The sequence below is a fragment of the Mus caroli genome, unplaced genomic scaffold, assembly GCF_978045245.1.
Source record: "Mus caroli unplaced genomic scaffold, Mus_caroli_1 scaffold_15, whole genome shotgun sequence".
In the NCBI taxonomy this organism is placed as follows: Eukaryota; Metazoa; Chordata; class Mammalia; order Rodentia; family Muridae; genus Mus; species Mus caroli.
Window position 1 is genome coordinate 93,484,453 of NW_028227270.1, and position 18,145 is coordinate 93,502,597.

At 34.1% G+C, this 18,145-nt stretch overlaps 1 protein-coding gene across 1 annotated transcript; it reads left to right on the forward strand.

Annotated features, from left to right (window-relative positions):
* The first annotated feature begins 3,508 nt into the window (after positions 1-3,508).
* On the forward strand, positions 3,509-12,256 carry LOC110308570 (prolactin-7B1). Its single transcript, XM_021181003.2, has 6 exons — positions 3,509-3,539; positions 7,157-7,332; positions 8,017-8,055; positions 9,565-9,672; positions 11,296-11,475; positions 12,035-12,256. Exons 1-6 carry the CDS (start codon positions 3,509-3,511, stop codon positions 12,254-12,256), a joined length of 756 nt encoding a protein of 251 aa, XP_021036662.1.
* Positions 12,257-18,145: the final 5,889 nt, after the last annotated feature.

Here is an 18,145-nt window from a genome sequence, read left to right on the forward strand (position 1 = left end):
CATTGTTGGTGGGATTGCAAGCTTGTAGAATTACTCTGGAAATCAGTCTGGTGGTTTCTCAGAAAATAACACAGAGGACCCAGCTATATGACTCCTGAGCATATACCCAAAAAATGCTCTAACACATAATAAAGACACATGCTCCACTATGTTCATAGCAGCCATATTTATGATAGCCAGAAGCTGAAAATAACTGACATGTCTGTCAACAGAGGAATGGATACAGAAAATGTAGTACGTTTACATAATGGAGTTCTATTCAGCTATTAAAAACAATGAATTCATGAAATTCTAAGGCAAATGGATGAAATTAGCAAATATCCTGAGTAATGTAATCCAATCACAACAGAACACACATGGTATGCACCCACTGATAAGTGGATATTAGCCACAAAACTTGGAATAGCCAATATATAATTGATAGACCACATGAAGCTCAAGGAGAAGGAAGAACAAAGTGTGGATACTTCAGTCCATCTTTGTAGGGCAACAGAACTCATGGGAAGAAATAAGGAGACAAAGTGTGGAGCACAGACTGAAAGCAAGGCCATCCAGAGACTGACCCACCTGGGTATACAGTCTCCAAACCCAGACATTATTGCTGATGTGAAGAAGCGTTTGCTGACAGGTCCCTGATATAGCTGTCTCCAGAGAGGATCTGCCAGAGCCTGACAAATTCAGAGGTGAATGCTTGTAGCCAACCATTGGACTGATCACAGGGTCCATAATGGAGGAGTTAGAGAAAGGACTGAAGGAGTTGAAGATGTTTGCAATCCCATTGGAAGAGCAACATCAACCAAACTTACCCACCTTGAACTCCCAGGGACTAAACCACCAACCAAAAAGTACACATGTAGCGACCCATGGCTCCAGCTGCCTATGCTTTGTATGGCATCACTGGAAGGATATGCCCTTGGTCCTGTGAAGGGTAATTTCCCAGTGTAGTGTGAGATGCCAGGGAGGGGATACAGGAATGGGTTGGTGGTTGGAGGAGCACCCTCATAGAATGAGGGGGATGGGGATGGGATTGCGGGTTTCTGGATGGGGAATCCTAATATTGGTATTATGTTTGAAATGTAAATAAAGAATTAATAAAAGATCTTCAAATACAGTTCAAAGATCAATATTACTGTGATCAAAATATAGTGAATTATTGGGAACACAGGGATCAATGTTTTCGAACTATTCCTATTAAAAGAATGGGGAAATTATTATTATTTTTTTTGTTACTTTGGCCTCGTGAGTTTGTCTTGTATTTCCAATCTTTCAATGCTTTAGCCTAAAGTCAAGCATATGTATTACAGTTGTTGTCAGTCTTGGGTAAACTGAATGACACTACAATATTAAGGGTGTGCTGGTCCCAGTGTTCTCCAAGTGACACATGCAAGGAAACAGAATTAGTGACAGTCATGAATTTATAAAAGGAATAGTAAAGATATTTCTCTATTGTATTTAATTTTCAAATGTGAAAATTCCTTAGATGAAAATGGATAACTACACATATACATACATATATACATATGTACATACATACATAAGTACATATGGATCTAAATATACAAACAGATACAAAATTTTATATTGTGCAAACTGAACTCTGAAAGAATCTTATTTATGGGAAATGAAAGTCTACTATTAGAGTTACCTAAAGCTGCGTTAATATACAGAATATATGGAAGATATGAGGAACACCTAAAATTGTCATACCTATTATCTATCCATAGGTACATTCCTAAATAAAATCCTCTGGACTCCAGACAACTGTGGAAGGACAAGTACAGAGAGCTGAAAATGCAAAAGCTGAACTTGTCCTAAATATGGGGAGTGATCCTGTCCTCAAGGAGTGCACTGCCTTCAATTCTGTCCTGAACATAGTAATACTGTACAAGGGTGTTCATCTGAGCATCTGCTATACATCCTACTGGATATTTTGCCTGAGGATAATAACTGCTAGACAATCTTTGGTGTCCCAGAATTTTGTCTGTGGAGAAGAGGTTACTCACACAGTCCTAGACCATACCAGAAGATACTTCAGATAAACAGCTCCTGTAAAGAGGGACCCCAAAGAGCTAGAAGTAGAGAACTGTCTGTGTCATATTTGAACTACCCCTAGCATGGTTGGTGAGACTACGACAAACCATGAGCTAAATCATACACAGCAGCTATAAAGAATAATTGTTAACTATAAATAGATTATGAAAGATAGATAGAAAGATAGATAGATAGATAGATAGATAGATAGATAGATAGATAGATAGATAGATAGATAGTCCCACATTTTCTTTTTGGGGGAGTAAAAAAAAAAATGAGGATGGAACCAGCTCAATCTATTAAACACTTGAAAAGATATTATTTACTACACACAGAGATCCAAAATCCTGATGTTATTTTAGACTTTCCTGAAGTAGGATGTACTGGTCCTTCAGGGACTGAGGTGATGCTTTCCAAATCTACATGTTAATATGATCTCTAAATGTCTTATTCATTAGGTAGTGAATAACATGAAAACTGATGAGTTGACAGAACAGAACAGTGGTTAAATAAGTGATAATATATTACATAATTATATGGGAAAAGGCATTCCCAACATGTATTGAGTTATTTAACACAGTGTCAGTGTCTGGAGTAAACAGAACCTAAGATCTCTAAAGCTCCTAACACAATTCAGGCTCTTGAGGCTACTGTTAGATACATGCCTGTAGTAAACTGAATGGACTCAAATGTTAAAGCCATTTCATTCTCTGGGTCCACTACATGGATAAATCACAGTGGTATTGAACTGGAAACTTTAACTATGCTGCCTAGTTTCATGGCTTCAAAGAAACTAGAGAACTTTCTTGTGGACAATTTTCAGCTTTGGAAAGACTCACTGCATGCTAATGCTAAGAGCAAGCTTAGCAAGATATGCCAACCAACAGAATACCGGTACAGTAGTTCTGACAGAAAGCATCAACTTTGTGATTTGATTAAGGGCCAACATAAATGGGAGAACCAATGCTTTGCATTCTAAGATGAGCAAAAATGTACCTTATAAGTGTTCAGACTATACTAATTATTTGCCTTTCCTTGTGTGATTAATTGAATCACCTGAACATGGTGGTCCAATGGTAGGAAAAAATCTTATCTTATTATATAGATCTTAACTGCCTCAGAAGTCATAGAGTGTACAAAAGGTTAGAGAACAAATGCAAGAGACAGGTGAAGCAATGATGTAATAAAGTACAGCATATTACGTCTGGTCTGACATGCTCATTGTGGATCATGAAGTCAACTTGGATTTGTAGATATTACTGTGGTAATAGTGATGATGATGTTGACATTATCTGATGCAGGACAGTCATTGAGAAAACGCCTAATGTTTTATAACTTATTTCCTTCCTGTTACAGCAGTAAGTGGCCTGGGGGCAATCTGCTAGAGTATATATGAGGTACGAAGTAAGTAGACATCAGGACACCAGTTCAGCAGCCTTTTCCAGTGCCCCACAAACTGTGGAGGAACTATTCTGAGATGAATATATCATTGACTCAACTATGCTTCGGTAAGTAACCTCTTAATAATGCTTTTCTGAGTATATCTGAAAAACTTGTTGGTTCTTCAAGGCTACAAGATGGAATCCTCTTGAGAGAAACCTGACTCATATTTCATGTGTTAACAGACATTTTTATTTGTTCAAATAGTACATCACCATGATAGTAAAAATTGAAACCTAGGAAGAATATTTACAAGTTTATTGTAGACAGTTTACACTGGTTTGCAAAAATGGGAACCCCTTTCATTATGCCAAGTGACAGTAACTAATTAGTATTCCTTCTCTTTACTTGACATAAAGGAATAAATGGGCAATATGAGCCAGAGCTAGTGGTTTAGGATCATAATCTCTATGCTGGGACAGTAGAGGCAGATGGGACCTTGAGCCTGAGTCTAATTCATTTAGAAAGTTTCAGGGTAGTGAGATTTTCTATCCCCAAAATATTAAATACAAATGTGGTTGGTATTTAATAACATCTGAGGTTGTTCTCTGCCTTATATACACATATGCACACATATGAAAACGAACATAAACATATATACTTTCACACTCAAGAGAAAAGTGATAGAATAATGTCATCTGTTTGTACAGAAACAATACATGTTTTAAAATACTCAGAGGTCAGGACAGTGTTTAGATGGAAAAAAAAAGCTCAGAGATTGATGTTGCAGAAATTAAGAAGAGGCAATTTGCTGGAAACCCAAGTGTCAATAACTTCAAATTGTCACAAATTTAGAAAGAAGAAATTATTATTATTTTATTGTTTTGTTGTTTCCTTAGCTGTGAACATGAATTATCCTACTTGATTATTTGACTTCAAAAGTATTAGTCTTGTTTTGGAAAATTACTTTGGCCAATAGGTTTAAATGGAGGAAGCTATGCCACATTTCAGTGTATTGCAGTTTGAATTAACACAGTATTAGCACTGCTTCTCAGCTGTCCCCTAATGATGTATTCATAAATGCAAAGCAGTCAGAAATCATTCTGCCTAAGCATCTTCACTATCCTCCTACACTATCCATGCTACTTGAGGACACAGCTTTCAAAAATTGTCATGAAAATTTAGTGCTTTTTAAAGATCTTTATCTTGGTTCTTTTCTACCTCAACACCTTTAAGTTGTTACCTTTTATTCACAAAAGGTTCAATGTTTTTAAATGAGTCTTTAAAACTAAATAGAACTCTTTAATTTAGCCTTTTTGCATAAGCGTTGTATAACTGTTTTTGAACTAGCATTGTGGCAGATATGGAGTGAGTACTTGAGAAATTTAACACATATATTCAGTACAAGTGTTTTGTATATCATTTTTCCCCACAGCTATTCTGAATCAATGATTTTCATGTTCATTTAAATCAGATATGATTGAAAATATAAGTAATGTTAGCAGGCCATAAATTGTTCTATTATACTTTTATATGCTACATAGTTTTGTAGTTGCAGCAATTTCATTTGTTAATTTATAAATAATAAAACAATGGCTGGTTATAAACATTAGTGTTAAAATTTAAGTTAGGGGCTGGTGAGATGGCTCAGTGGGTAAGAGCACCCGACTGCTCTTCCAAAGGTCCAGAGTTCAAGTCCCAGCAACCACATGGTGGCTCACAACCATCCGTATCAAGATCTGGCGCCCTCTTCTGGAGTGTCTGAAGACAGCTACAGTGTACTTACATATAATAAATAAATAAATCTTAAAAAAAAATTAAGTTAGGCAATGATAGTGATATGTGTCTTTGACCCTTGGCTAATCTGGAGTAAATTGAATGATACTTCAATAAATGTGCAATTTAGTATAGTTGTTCATGCTAGATTTCTATAGGTAACACTGATAAGAAAACACCATTAATGACAAACATAGAGATTATGAAATAAAGAACAAAGATGTTTGTTCATTTTACTTCCTCTTAGATTATAAAAAGTTCTCAGATGAAAATCAGCAAGCATAATAAAAAGGAAAATCAGCAAGCATATATTCATGCATATATGTATACACAGTTTGTGTCTACACACAATTTTATATTACAGAAAATAAAGTTTACAACAATCATATTTGTTAAAAAATAAGCACTTAAACAAGGAGTTATATAATGATTTAGTTATGTAGTCAAAATATTCTTAGTTCCATTTTATATTACAAAATTTCATATTTTTAATTTTTCTCATGTTAATCTTAGATTTTTCCTTTATGAACTAAAATATTTTTATATACTTTGTTTTGTCTCTTTATGTGGATCCTCCTAGATACTTCTAAACTCCTTAGCCACCCAACTTCAAATTGTCTCTCTCCAAAAAAGAAATTATAAACAAACACACAAGAGCCAATAATACAGCAAATGCTCAAACAAAACAGAAAAGGCCAAATATACAAAACAAAATAAAACAAAAGAAACAGAACAGAACATGGCATTTGTTCAGTTTCTTCAGTTATAGGTTGCCACACTTTGCCTTGCCTGTTAGGCTGGACATATTTGGTATCATGAAATTTTGCAGGGAATTTAAATTTTTTCAAATAATTTCTTTTTTAATTTTAGAAACTCCTTTAGAGACTGTGTCAAGAAATAAAAACATGCTTTTAACATTTTTTTCTGTAGCTTATTTCATTTTTTGAGAGTGTAGCTATAAATAACTTACAAGTTTAGTTTCTGTCTTTCTGCTAAATTAACAAATTTATAAAGAATCCAACAGTAATCATGCTCAAAAATTTAAAGATGATTGTCAAGATAGAGCAAGAAATGTAGAGGAGAACTACTAGGGAGAACCACTATCCTCGTGTGATCTAAGGTAAAGTTTGTACTTTACAAGAAGGACACCTGCTCTCAGAATCATAGATATGGTCTCTGGCATCCAGATGCTCAAGATGGCACCAAGCTGTGTATGGCATGCACATATGGTATATGTACACATTCACAGTGATGGCCTCTAGAGAGTCTACCTCACCACCAATGAACTGGGCTCAGGGAAAATCATTTAACCCTAGGGTTCTCTTTCACCTGCTTAGTTTGAGAATGCTACAATGGCACAGTCTACTCACAATGTCATTATAAAACTAAAACATATTAAAAATCCATTTTAATCCTTTGCATGAAACAGAGATATATAGCTTTATTATTGTAAGCTATCAAAGCCACCATAGGCTACCTTTGTCATGACATTATTCTCATTTTCACTATAGATACCACATAATCACTAGTTTAATCTTATGAGGCATGAATATGCAAATAGCAGATAAAGTGTGCTGTCCTTGTCAAAATGCAAATATTGTACATTCAAGTAGAATTAATATCTTGGAGAATTTGACCAAAAAAAAAAATCAAACAAACAGACAAACCACCAAACAACAGGATAAATTCCCAAACCCTTAAACTTTCTGTATTCAGTAACTTTAAAACACCACTCTTTTAAAATGAAACTGTTTAACAATTTTAAGTCTAAAATGTAGAAAATTACCAAGCTCTAAAACTATATATTTGTGCAACAATGTATTTATAATTACTTTTCAACTGTAAAATACAGTTATGTACTATCACAGAATCACAGAGGGCACAAACAATACAGTGGAAGATGCTAGGCAGAGATAGTGTTGATAACCTCAGATGAATGGATCACAGAATAGCTGTTTCTCTGTATCAGGGGCACTGCAGATACTGTTGGTGTCAAATCTTCTCCTGTGGGAGAACGTGGTCTCTGTACCCACAAATGGCAGTGGATCAGGTGCTAGCGAAATGCTCACCGAAGACCTTTTTGATGATGCCATCATACTGTCTCAGCACATCAATGGCCTTGCTATAGAGACACGCAGGATATTCGTAAGTACCTCAGAAGCTTCAGGCTTTGTTCAACAGTGAGTGTCTATGTGAGAACCGGAAGTGTGCCATAGTTTAATAGAAGTCACCATAACTCAAATTTCAGGTAACTTACCTTCACATATCAAATAAAGCACTGACCTCTGTTAAGCAGCACAAGGAGGATGGAGCAGTCATGATTTCTTACTGATTCACAACAAATGACTTTATTAAAAATAAAAACACTTTTCTCAAATGTTGTTTTATAGAATTCAGAAAGGCATAGCCACAGTAGAAGTCCTATTTTCTGATCTTGCTTACAGCATGCATTGTCAGCTGGTATCTTCATTAAAGTGCTGCAGTTATTTAATAAAGAAGTTAACAGTGAATGGAATAGACCCAAATTAAACTGAAGTAGGTACCATATAAGTAAAAAAGTCATAGATATTCAGATATCCTTAAATGTTTCTAAACTTTAGTTAATAATTCCTACTATATACCTATAAATAATGCTTAGATAATAGTAGGGCTGCACAAACAAGCCCTCTCTTCCTGTGTTATGTTGTCAAAACAATCAAGATCAAAGAGGGGAAAAAAGATTAGGTTGGAGTGCCATATTGGGCATCCCACAAGATCTATCTCTACACTTGCATTGTGTGTTCATGCTGATAGTCACTCATGTGTTTTCTTCCCTCTGTCTTATTCCAGCTATCCAATAATTTCTCATCAGACATGTTCATTACATTTGTAAGTATTTCTTTTACTTCCAGCTTCTTTCCAAAAGAAGCTTTTGTGGCAATGATTGTACTACACTGCAACTTAGATAAGAAAGCACCATCAACCCAATTTCCCCCCCCCAAAAAAAAAGCCAAAATTCATGAAACAGAGTTAATCATTTCAGGGAATCTTAGATTTATGATGAATGCAGAAACATCTCAAAAATCTTCTCTAAATTTCTTCTACTAAAAATATATATCTACAAATATAAATATACTGTGAAATAAAGTTCTAAAAGTTGTCATAGGGAAAAACCCTGCTATCCTAATCATGCTGGTATGGCACCTGTTCCTAAGGCCTTCCTCACTGAGCTCACTGTGTGTATCCAAGATGTAGGCCTTTTATGGTAACAAAGTCCACAGATTGAATAGAAATAATCTAAACTGAATCTGGGTCAGGTACTGGGGGTACAAATTATAGCTTTCAGTAGCCCACAAATGCTAGGAATTGTTATATAAGTTTTCTTTTACTTGATCTTACTCAATAAAGGGACACATTTAGAAGTGGGGATAAGGTCTCTCTGCTGAATGGCTCTGTATTACAAATTCTAAATGAGCCAGTGTTAAAGAAAAGAAGTCAAATAAAGCCTCAGTCTAATGAAGTTCAACTGTAGAATGTGTCCCTGAATTTTACATAAATTCATCCTCATGCCATCCTTTTAGCTCATGTTTCTTTTCATTCTCCAGTTTAAATTGATAATCTTTTAAATTCTTAATCTTCCTAATGATCAATTACAGTTTCACAAATTATCTATTCATTTGAAATAGCAGATATTTTTATAATATAGTTACACAAGTACTATGTTTAAAGAATTATATATTTATAAATTACTATTTTGTATTTTAACATTTCTTCATTGCTTTTACATTTTTAAGGTGCCTATATTTGACAACTAATTTTGTCAAGGGTAATTCAATTTCACGGAAGATCTGTGATTAACTTTGTGAGTTACTACAAAGAAGAGTCTACTTGTGCAATGTCTTCTTGTAAGAAACATTATCAGCCACAGGAAACAAGAAAACTTAAGAATAGATGGATACATATTATGATGTTGGCTCAAATCAACACAAAGATGGTTTTTCAAAAACTCTTGCTGTTTTTTATAATATTTTTTATTTTTAACATTTCACTTCAAAACAGTAAATTTTAGATAAGAAAGAAGGCATGTTAGTAAGTAGTAAGAGACAAAATTTTTCACAAGCAAAATCTTAGATGAAAACACTTTTCTCAAAAGTTGTTTGAGAAATTTTACAAATGTTTGTTTGATGATTTACAAATGTATATGTTTGGGAATGTATACAAAATGAGAGTATATATTTCATTGGACAAAGAGAAGATTTCAATTAAGTGCCTCAAATTTAAATTCCTACAATAATCCCTTTAAAAAACATTTACTAAATGGATTAATAGTCTGGTCATGGGATGGTTTGCAACATTACTAATTACAACTTACTTGATTTTTATTTTTAACCTCTACAGACATTACAATTTAACAGACATGATGAATTTGTTGTCAATGGTCTCAACAGTTGCCACACTTTGCCACTCAAAACACCAAAGACAGAAAAGGAAGCCAAAAGGATCTCAGTGAGTCTCCTGCCTATGGTTTGATCCTAAACCTCTAAAGTGGTACACTGGCTTTGCCATTCTGTAGACTATTATAAACACTGTAATAAATGTGGTATATATTTCTTTAGGAAAATCTAAGAAGGATGAGTAATGAAAAAATTTCCTACAGTTCATGAATAATAAAAATATTTTTTCATATAATTGTAAAGCATAGCTAAAAATTAGTCATTTAGATGACAACACAGCAGCAATCATACTGTACCTAGTTCATTTATCATTCTGTTGGAAACTTTGACCTGAATTGGACACCTATGTTTAAAGATACATTTATGTGTATGTATAAAAGCTGGTAATACATTTATATTTATTATATATTACCAACAGACTCAGAAAATGCTGTATAATGTTACTTAGGACAAAACCATGGCCTTAAATGTAAAGGGAATATCAACTTAAATTGTAGCTATGATTTGTAATTCTTATGATACCTCCTGCCTGATTCTCTGCCATAACTAACTTTGAAATGATTTGATTTGAGGATCATACTGAAGTGAAAGAACTGGAGTGAGAAGTGAACAAGAGGGAGTGATGAAATCACTGTGAAAACAATCTACATCAGTGGACATTTCACCACCTACTGCATTCACTTCACTTCAGTGTCCTCTCTGAATATAATATTATTATACCTGTTAAGAAAAGCAATTTGAAGATTTGATAAGTTAATACAGAACTTTTACCAAAAGCTTGCACAGTAAGAATTTGAATCTGTTCTTCTGGCAACTCAAGCACTCACTATTGTGATATGCCCCATGCTCCCAAGATCCATCACCATTTCCTGTGTTCCTTCCCATCATTTCTTTATACATTTTCCTTTGCAAAGTCCATTGGATTTATTCTCTACTCTTCATGTTCATTTCCACTAGCATAGGTAATAGATATCTAACATAGCAAGTATTTTAAATATGAACTTTTTGTATGACCCTGGTTTTGAATACATATAGGAGGGTCATACTACAGTGTGATTCCCACTGATGCTGGTAATGAAGCCACACTGTGCCTTCTTCATCAGCTTATGCAGATAGATCACTATTGTGCTAGAGTCAAGGGCATGGAAAGAAGTAGACTGAGGAAAGTCCATTTATAAATGCCATATTTACTTTATTAAATCTTTGTTCTTGTATCCCAAAATAACCTAAGAACATTAAATGAGTAAAACTGTTAATAATTTAATTGGTGTAATGACTCTTCTTGCACCACTTGCCATTGACACTGGTGAGAATTGTCTTTCTGGATCAGGTCCTGTTGACATCTACTGAAAACGAGCAAAGCTTGCAATTCTCATGGACAAGTGATACAGTAATATAGACAAGATCTTATCAGAAAAATCAAGTGGTACAATGAAAATACAGTAAAAACAACATGGTGGTTCATTAGAAAAAGTAGATACTATTTAATATAGCGTATTATTTAGTAAAATGCAGTAGAGTGGCTGAAATTCTATAACTCTCCATAGTTTTATCTTCAGAAATATTCATCTATCCCATAAGAATAGCAAATGGATATTTTAATTTGCTTCACTGATTAAAACTAAATATAGTTCATGCCAATCTTACCTTAATATAATTTCTTACATTTGTGTAGCTGCCAGACTTTGTGAATATGATACTAAGTATACTACGAGCCTGGGACAAGCCTCTGCATCACATGGAGACAGAACTCAAGAGTATGCCAGGAGCCCCCTTTGCTATCCTTGCAAGAGTCAAAGATATTGAGGTAAAAAATAAAATCCTTCTGGATCGCATCATGAAGATTGCCAAAAAGGTGAGACATATTCTTACTTTCCACTTTTTATTCATAAATGATGTGGTATATGTGGTGAATCATAAATTTTGAAGCAACTCACTCTACAAGAGCAAATTATATGCATTCAGTTTTGTATAAAATCTTTCCACTAAGGGATAGAGCTGTTCCTCAAAATCACTGGGCCATTACCTTTCCTGAAGGGGTGAAGTATCTTTAACTATGTTATTACTACCATTTCTGGCTTCTATGTACTAAAGTGAGAATACTGTTACCAACTAGTCTGTTCTGAGTTTTTCAAACACAAGTCTGTGATCTTCAACGTGACTTAACCCAAAATATTATACTTCATTTGATTGAACTTCATTTTAGTAAATGCTTACTTGCAACTTGCCTACAGTTTGTAGGTGATTAAGAGATATTTTAGTTGCGTTTGGACACATAAAATCTATTGACACTAATTAAAGTTTACATTGTTGACATTATAGTAATATAAATCAACATATAGTAATATAAATACAAACATGTAAAGGAACAGTTAAATACAAAAAGTAATCATATAATTATCATTTATCATTAGGTTAAATATGGATTTGAAGAAAATGAAGTGTATCCTGCTTGGTCAGAGCTTGCATCCTTACAGTCAGCCAATGAAGAATCAAGATTTTTCGCTCTTTATAAATTGTCCTATTGCCTATTTGTTGACACAGATAAGGTTGAACATTATCTTAAGCACTTGAAATGTCGGTATTTTGATGGTTACATGTGCCAAGACTCAGTAAACCAAATTAATCTTCAGTAATCAGTTTCTTCAAAGCTTCTTTTAATTTTCTCCCATTTGAAGCTATCCCTGTATGTAACACAACCCTTCATAAACAAATAAAAAATAAATGCTTTAGATATATCCAAATATAACAATGCATTTGTCAGTATGTTGATTCATTTAGTATTAATTACATTAATAATATGGATACTTTTCTAACACAAAGAAGAGATGCTATAATGGCAAGAAAGGCAATTGACAGAAGAATCATCGTAAGTTAATGTCATTTATCATCCATTGGTATAATTCAGGCAGTTGCTGGGAACTTTTATCTTGCCTGTCCTGGAAATTTTCTTTCAAACAATATTAGTATTTATTCCTTAACTAAAAAAAAAAAAAAAAAAAAAAAAAAAAAAAGATTTTTCACATTGAGTCATGAGTGGCTGAATTTGTTTTCAATTTTGGTAACAGTATTAAGAGTCCCTTTCATTAACAGTGTTAATTGTCAATGGTTTTCTTCATCTCACCAATTTTGAAAGCAGTAAGATAAACAATCAAATATTTTTTGAATGACCTTGATAAAGATGTTAAACACTTTTTGAGACATTTCTTAGACAGTTATATTTCTTCTTTTGGGAATTCTTTGTTTAGATCCCTATAGCCTACAATTTGATTTTTTGTTTATTTGTTTGTTTGTTTTTCAAAACAGGGATTTATTATACATACCTAGTTTTCCTGGAATTCACTCTGTAGACCAGGCTGTACTTGATCTTACAGAGATTCCCCACTGTGCATGTATCTTACATGCTGGAATTAAGAGTGCTTTACTACTGCCAGGCTCTTGATTTTTTTTTTTATTTCATTTTTTAACTTTTGACTTCTTCAATTATTCTGAATGGTGATCCTCTTTCATGTGTATGTCTAGCAGAGATTCTCACCCATTTTGGGCTTCCTCCTCAATGGAATGTTACTTCTGTAACAGAGAAGAATTTCAGTTTTATGAGATCTCTTTGGACAATATTTGGCTTTAATTGTTGGGTCAATGGAGTCCAATCCAGACATTTCTTTCCTTTTCTTTTACCTTGACAAGTAATAGCCACATTCTGTTTTAGCAGTTTTATCATTCCAGCTCAACTATTGTGGCCTTTGTTCTAGCTCAAATTATATATATATAGTGATAGAAAAGTGCCTAATTACACTGTACTATATGTGGATGTCCATATGTCCCAGCACTATTGTTGAAGATGCTATTTTGTTCAATTTGTTTTTGGCACCATTGTCGTATATCAGATGTAGTATTCGTGCTCATATTTAAGGCTTTTTCTATTCTTACTCATCTGTCTTATGCCAGTTTCATTGTATTTTATAACTATTACTTTACAACATATCTTGTGTTCTGAAATGCTAATTCCTTTAACTTTGTGTTTTGGTCAGAGTCTTTGGCTGCCTTAGTATTTTTGTGGATCCATATGACTTTTCTATTTTTTTTCATCCGTTGAAGACTCTTATGGATTTTGGTTGAGATTCCATTGAGTCTGTAAATTCCTTTTTGTCAAATGGTCATATTTTTACTATTAATATTACTGGTGAATGAGCCTGGGATCATATGGGACTATTAAAGTACTATATGTGAAAGGAATGAGCACAGGATACAGTGAGCACAGTCTCATATCTGATGTTAGTGAGATTGCTTTGTGGTTTTATTTTCCATTTAGAATGATGGGGGTTGTTGGTTTCTCTAATATAGCATTTATTTTCTTGAGGTAGGTTGGCTCAGTCTTACTCTCTTTATTGCTTTTATTGTTAATACATCGGGTGACCAGTGAGTCCTTGCTGGGCTCTCTATGAATTTCATTTCCTCCTGTTCCTGTGGATACAGATTATCCCAGCAACCAAAATTCATTAGCACTCATCACCCAAGGAGTGAGATGCCATTCTTCCTTTCTTCTGAATACCGTGTGTAGATTTGTTCAGGAACAATTGCCTTGGAGTCTTTCACTTAGGCATTCCTGAGTAGGACACTAGTTCTAATAATCCCCAGTACAATTAGTCAAAAGGTTTGATATCTGATTTTTTTCAGTCTTTATAATCATGAATTGTTGATGGTTTCTCAAATGTGTCTAAGAAACCTAAGGTATGGGTTCATGTAACTTTCAGATCTTCATACAGAAAGGTGATTGACAGGCTCTATATCCAGCAAGTATCAGAGTTTTGCAATGATTTCCAGACACTAAGATATCATCCAGAGAGAATCATGATATACAGAAAGTGAAAAGATTAGATGAAATGAAGAAAATTAAATGTTGGGTGAAGGAACAAAAAAAAAAAAAAAAAAAAAAAAGACTTAATAAAATAATAAAAAAAAACCTTTAAAATAGTATCAGTGATACTACACAGTTAGTATATTAGTGTATATAGTCATCTAAAACCACCTTAAATTTTATATTCTCATACACAATTTTTATCACACCTTCTGCTTTCCTGTGCATTTTCTAATCTTATTTGCTTTCTTGAAAATTTCATTTAATCAAAAATACCCCTTACTGCATCCATTGAATTGTTAGAGCTCTAGAGAAAATCAAAACTAGACTAGTCTCCATGTGAGAGTTCAAGAAAAGTTATTTCTGCATAATATGACATTATGATGCTTTTAAGACAACAGTTCAGGGAAACTTATTCAATTTTTTCATGTCCAGGCTCATTTGTACTTTTAATCAGCCACTGATGATTTCTATCTTTTAGAACACAACCAAATACTATTTTTCTATCATTTCCTCTATTTATTCTAGAATCAATCCAAAATAATAATTGCTCTGATATGTTTCAAACTTGCCCCTCCAATAGGTAGGTATGTATGATGAGATATAGGGATACTTTATATTTAACTTAATTTTGGCTGATCACTTATCAATTTATGCACATCCCTAAAAAAAAAGACATGATAACCAATGAGGAAGCAAATATGGCAATGACTATCTACTTTAAGGAATAAACATTTCAAAGGGTTCCTTCCTGTCTGAGCCAGTGCCCTGAGCACACCTTGGGTACTAGCTCTGCACCCAACCCCACAAAACCTAGAGGAAGCTGGACTCTCAGGTATTTTAACATGCCTGGGATCATAGAATCACAGGATCTTAGGAGTTTGGTTACAAAAGGATTTCAGGATGTCAGAGGCAGCTTGACTCCTAGGATCTCTTACACTAAGGATCTCAAAATCATAGGATCATAGAGACATTAGGACTCTGAGGTGTTCTGACACATCCAAGATAATAGGAAGAAAAGGCTCCAGTCCTAGACAGTAAAGGCAGGTAGCACTAGAGATAACTAGATGGGAAGAGAGAAGCACAAGAACATAAGTAATACTAACCAAGGTTAATTGGCATCATCCAAATCCAGTCCCCAATATAGTAAGTCCTGGATACCCCATCACATCAGAAAAGCAAAATTCAAAATTAAAATCATTTCTCATGATGATGATAGAGGACTTTGAGAAAGACAGAATAAACTCCCTTAAAGAAATACAGGAGAACACAGGAAAACAGATAGAAGCTCTTAAAGAAGAAACACAAAAATCCCTTAAAGAATTATAAGAAAACACAATCAAACAGGTGAAGAAGTTGAACAAAACCATCCAGGATCTAAAAATGGAAATGACAGAATAAAGAAATCACAAAGGGAGATTACACTGGAGATAGAAAACCCCCAAAAGAGGTCAGGAGTTATAGATGCAAGCGTCACCAACAGAATACAAGAGAAAGAAGAGAGAATCTCAGGTGCAGAAGACACCATAGAAAACATTGACACAACAGTCAAAGAAAATGCAAAATGCTCATAACCCAAAACATCCAAGAAATCAAGAACACAATGGCATGACCAAACCTAAGGATAATAGGTATGGAAGAGAGTGAAGGAGAGTGAAGATTCCCAACTTAAAGGGCCAGTAAGATCTTGAACAAAATTATAGAAGAAAACTTCCCTAATCTAAAAAAAGAGATGCCCATGAACATACAATAAGCCTACAGAACTCCAAATAGACTGAACCAGAAAAGAAATTTCTCCTGTCACATAATAACCAAAACACCAAATTCAAAAAACAAAGAAAGAATATTAAAAGCAATAAGGGAAAAAGATCAAGTAACATATAAGAACAAACCTATCAGAATTACACCAGCCTTCTCACCAGAGAGTATAAAAGCCAGAAGACCCTGGGCAGATGTCATACAGACCCTAAGAACACAAATGCCTGCCCAGGCTACTATGCCCAGCGAAACTCTCAATTACCATAGATGGAGAAACCTAGACATTACATGACAAAACCAAATTTACATAATATCTTTTCACAAATCCATCCCTACAAAGGATAATAGATTGAAAACTCCAACACAAGGAGGGAAATGGCACTCTAGAAAAAGCAAGAAAATAATCTTTCAACAAACCCAAAAGAAGATAGCCACACAAACATAATTCCACTCCTAACAACAAAAATAACAGGAAGTAACACTTTTCCTTAATATCTCTTAACATCAAAGGACTCAATTCTCCAGTAAAAAAGAAAACATAGACTAACAGACTGGATACATAAACAAGACCCAGAATTCTGTTACATATAGGAAATGCACCTCAGTAACAAAGAAAGACAGGCTGGAAAACAATTTTTCAAGCAAATGTTCCCCAGAAACAAGCTGAAGTAGCCATTATAATATTGAATAAAATCAAATTTCAACCAAAAGTTATCAAAAATGATAAAGAAGGACACTTCATACTAGTCAAAGGAAAAATCTACCAAGATGAAGTAAAAATTCTGAACATCTATGCTCCAAATTGCTAAAAGCACAAAGCACACATTGCACCTCACACATTAAGAGTGGGAGACTTCAACACCCCACTCTCATCAATGGAAAGATCATGGAAACAGAAACTAAAGAGAGACACAGTGAAACTAACAGAAGTTATGAACTACACAGAGACCCAACAAAGAAAGAGAACTTCAGATCAATTTCCCTTTTGAATAACGATGTAAAAATACTCAATAAAATTCTCACAAACCAAATTCAAGAACACATCAAAACAATCATCCATCATGATCAAGTACACTTCATCCTAAGGATGCAGGGATGGTTCAATATACAGAAATCCACCAACATAATCCACTATATAAACAAACTCAAAGAAAAATCAACATGATCATCACATTAGATGCTGAGAAAGCATTTAACAAAATTCAATACCCTTTCATGGTAAAAGTCTTGGAAAGATCAGGAATTTAAGGCCCATACCTAAACATAGTAAAAACAATATACAGCAAACTAATATCCAACATCAAACTCAATGGAGAGAAACTTGTAGCAATCCCACTGAAATCAGGGACTAGACAAAACTGTCCACTCTCTCCCTACTTATTCAATATAGTACTTGAAGTCCTAGCTAGAGCAACTAGACAACACAAAGAGATCAAAGGGATACAAATTGGAAAGGAAAAAAAAATCAAAGTATCACTATTTGTAGATGATATTGTAGTATACTTTAGTGACCCCCCAAAATACCACCAGAAAACACATAAACCTGATAAAGAACTTCAGCAAAGTGGCTGGATATCAAATTAACTCAAACAAATCAGTATCCTTCTTCTACTCAAATGGTAAACAGACTGACAACGAAATTAGGGAAACAACAACCTTCACAATAGTCCCAAATAATATAAAATACCTTGTTGTGACTCTAACCAAGCAACTGAAAGATCTTTATGACATGAACTTCAAGTCTCTGAAAAAATAAATCAAAGAATATCTCAGAAGATGGAAAGATCTCCCATGTTTGTGGATTGGCAGGAGGAATAGAGTAAAAATGGCCATCTTTCTGAAATCAATCTACAGATTCACTTCAATCTCCATCAAAATTCCAACTTAATTCTTAATAAAATTAGAAACT

What these genes read in the sequence shown, in the direction of transcription:
- LOC110308570 (XM_021181003.2), top strand. Translation starts at nt 3,509, where the DNA reads ATGAATATATCATTGACTCAACTATGCTTCG. An exon ending in CAGACATGTTCATTACATTT is followed by an intron (nt 8,056 to 9,564) that starts GTAAGTATTTCT and finishes TAACCTCTACAG; the next exon opens with ACATTACAATTTAACAGACA. An exon ending in TCATGAAGATTGCCAAAAAG is followed by an intron (nt 11,476 to 12,034) that starts GTGAGACATATT and finishes ATTTATCATTAG; the next exon opens with GTTAAATATGGATTTGAAGA.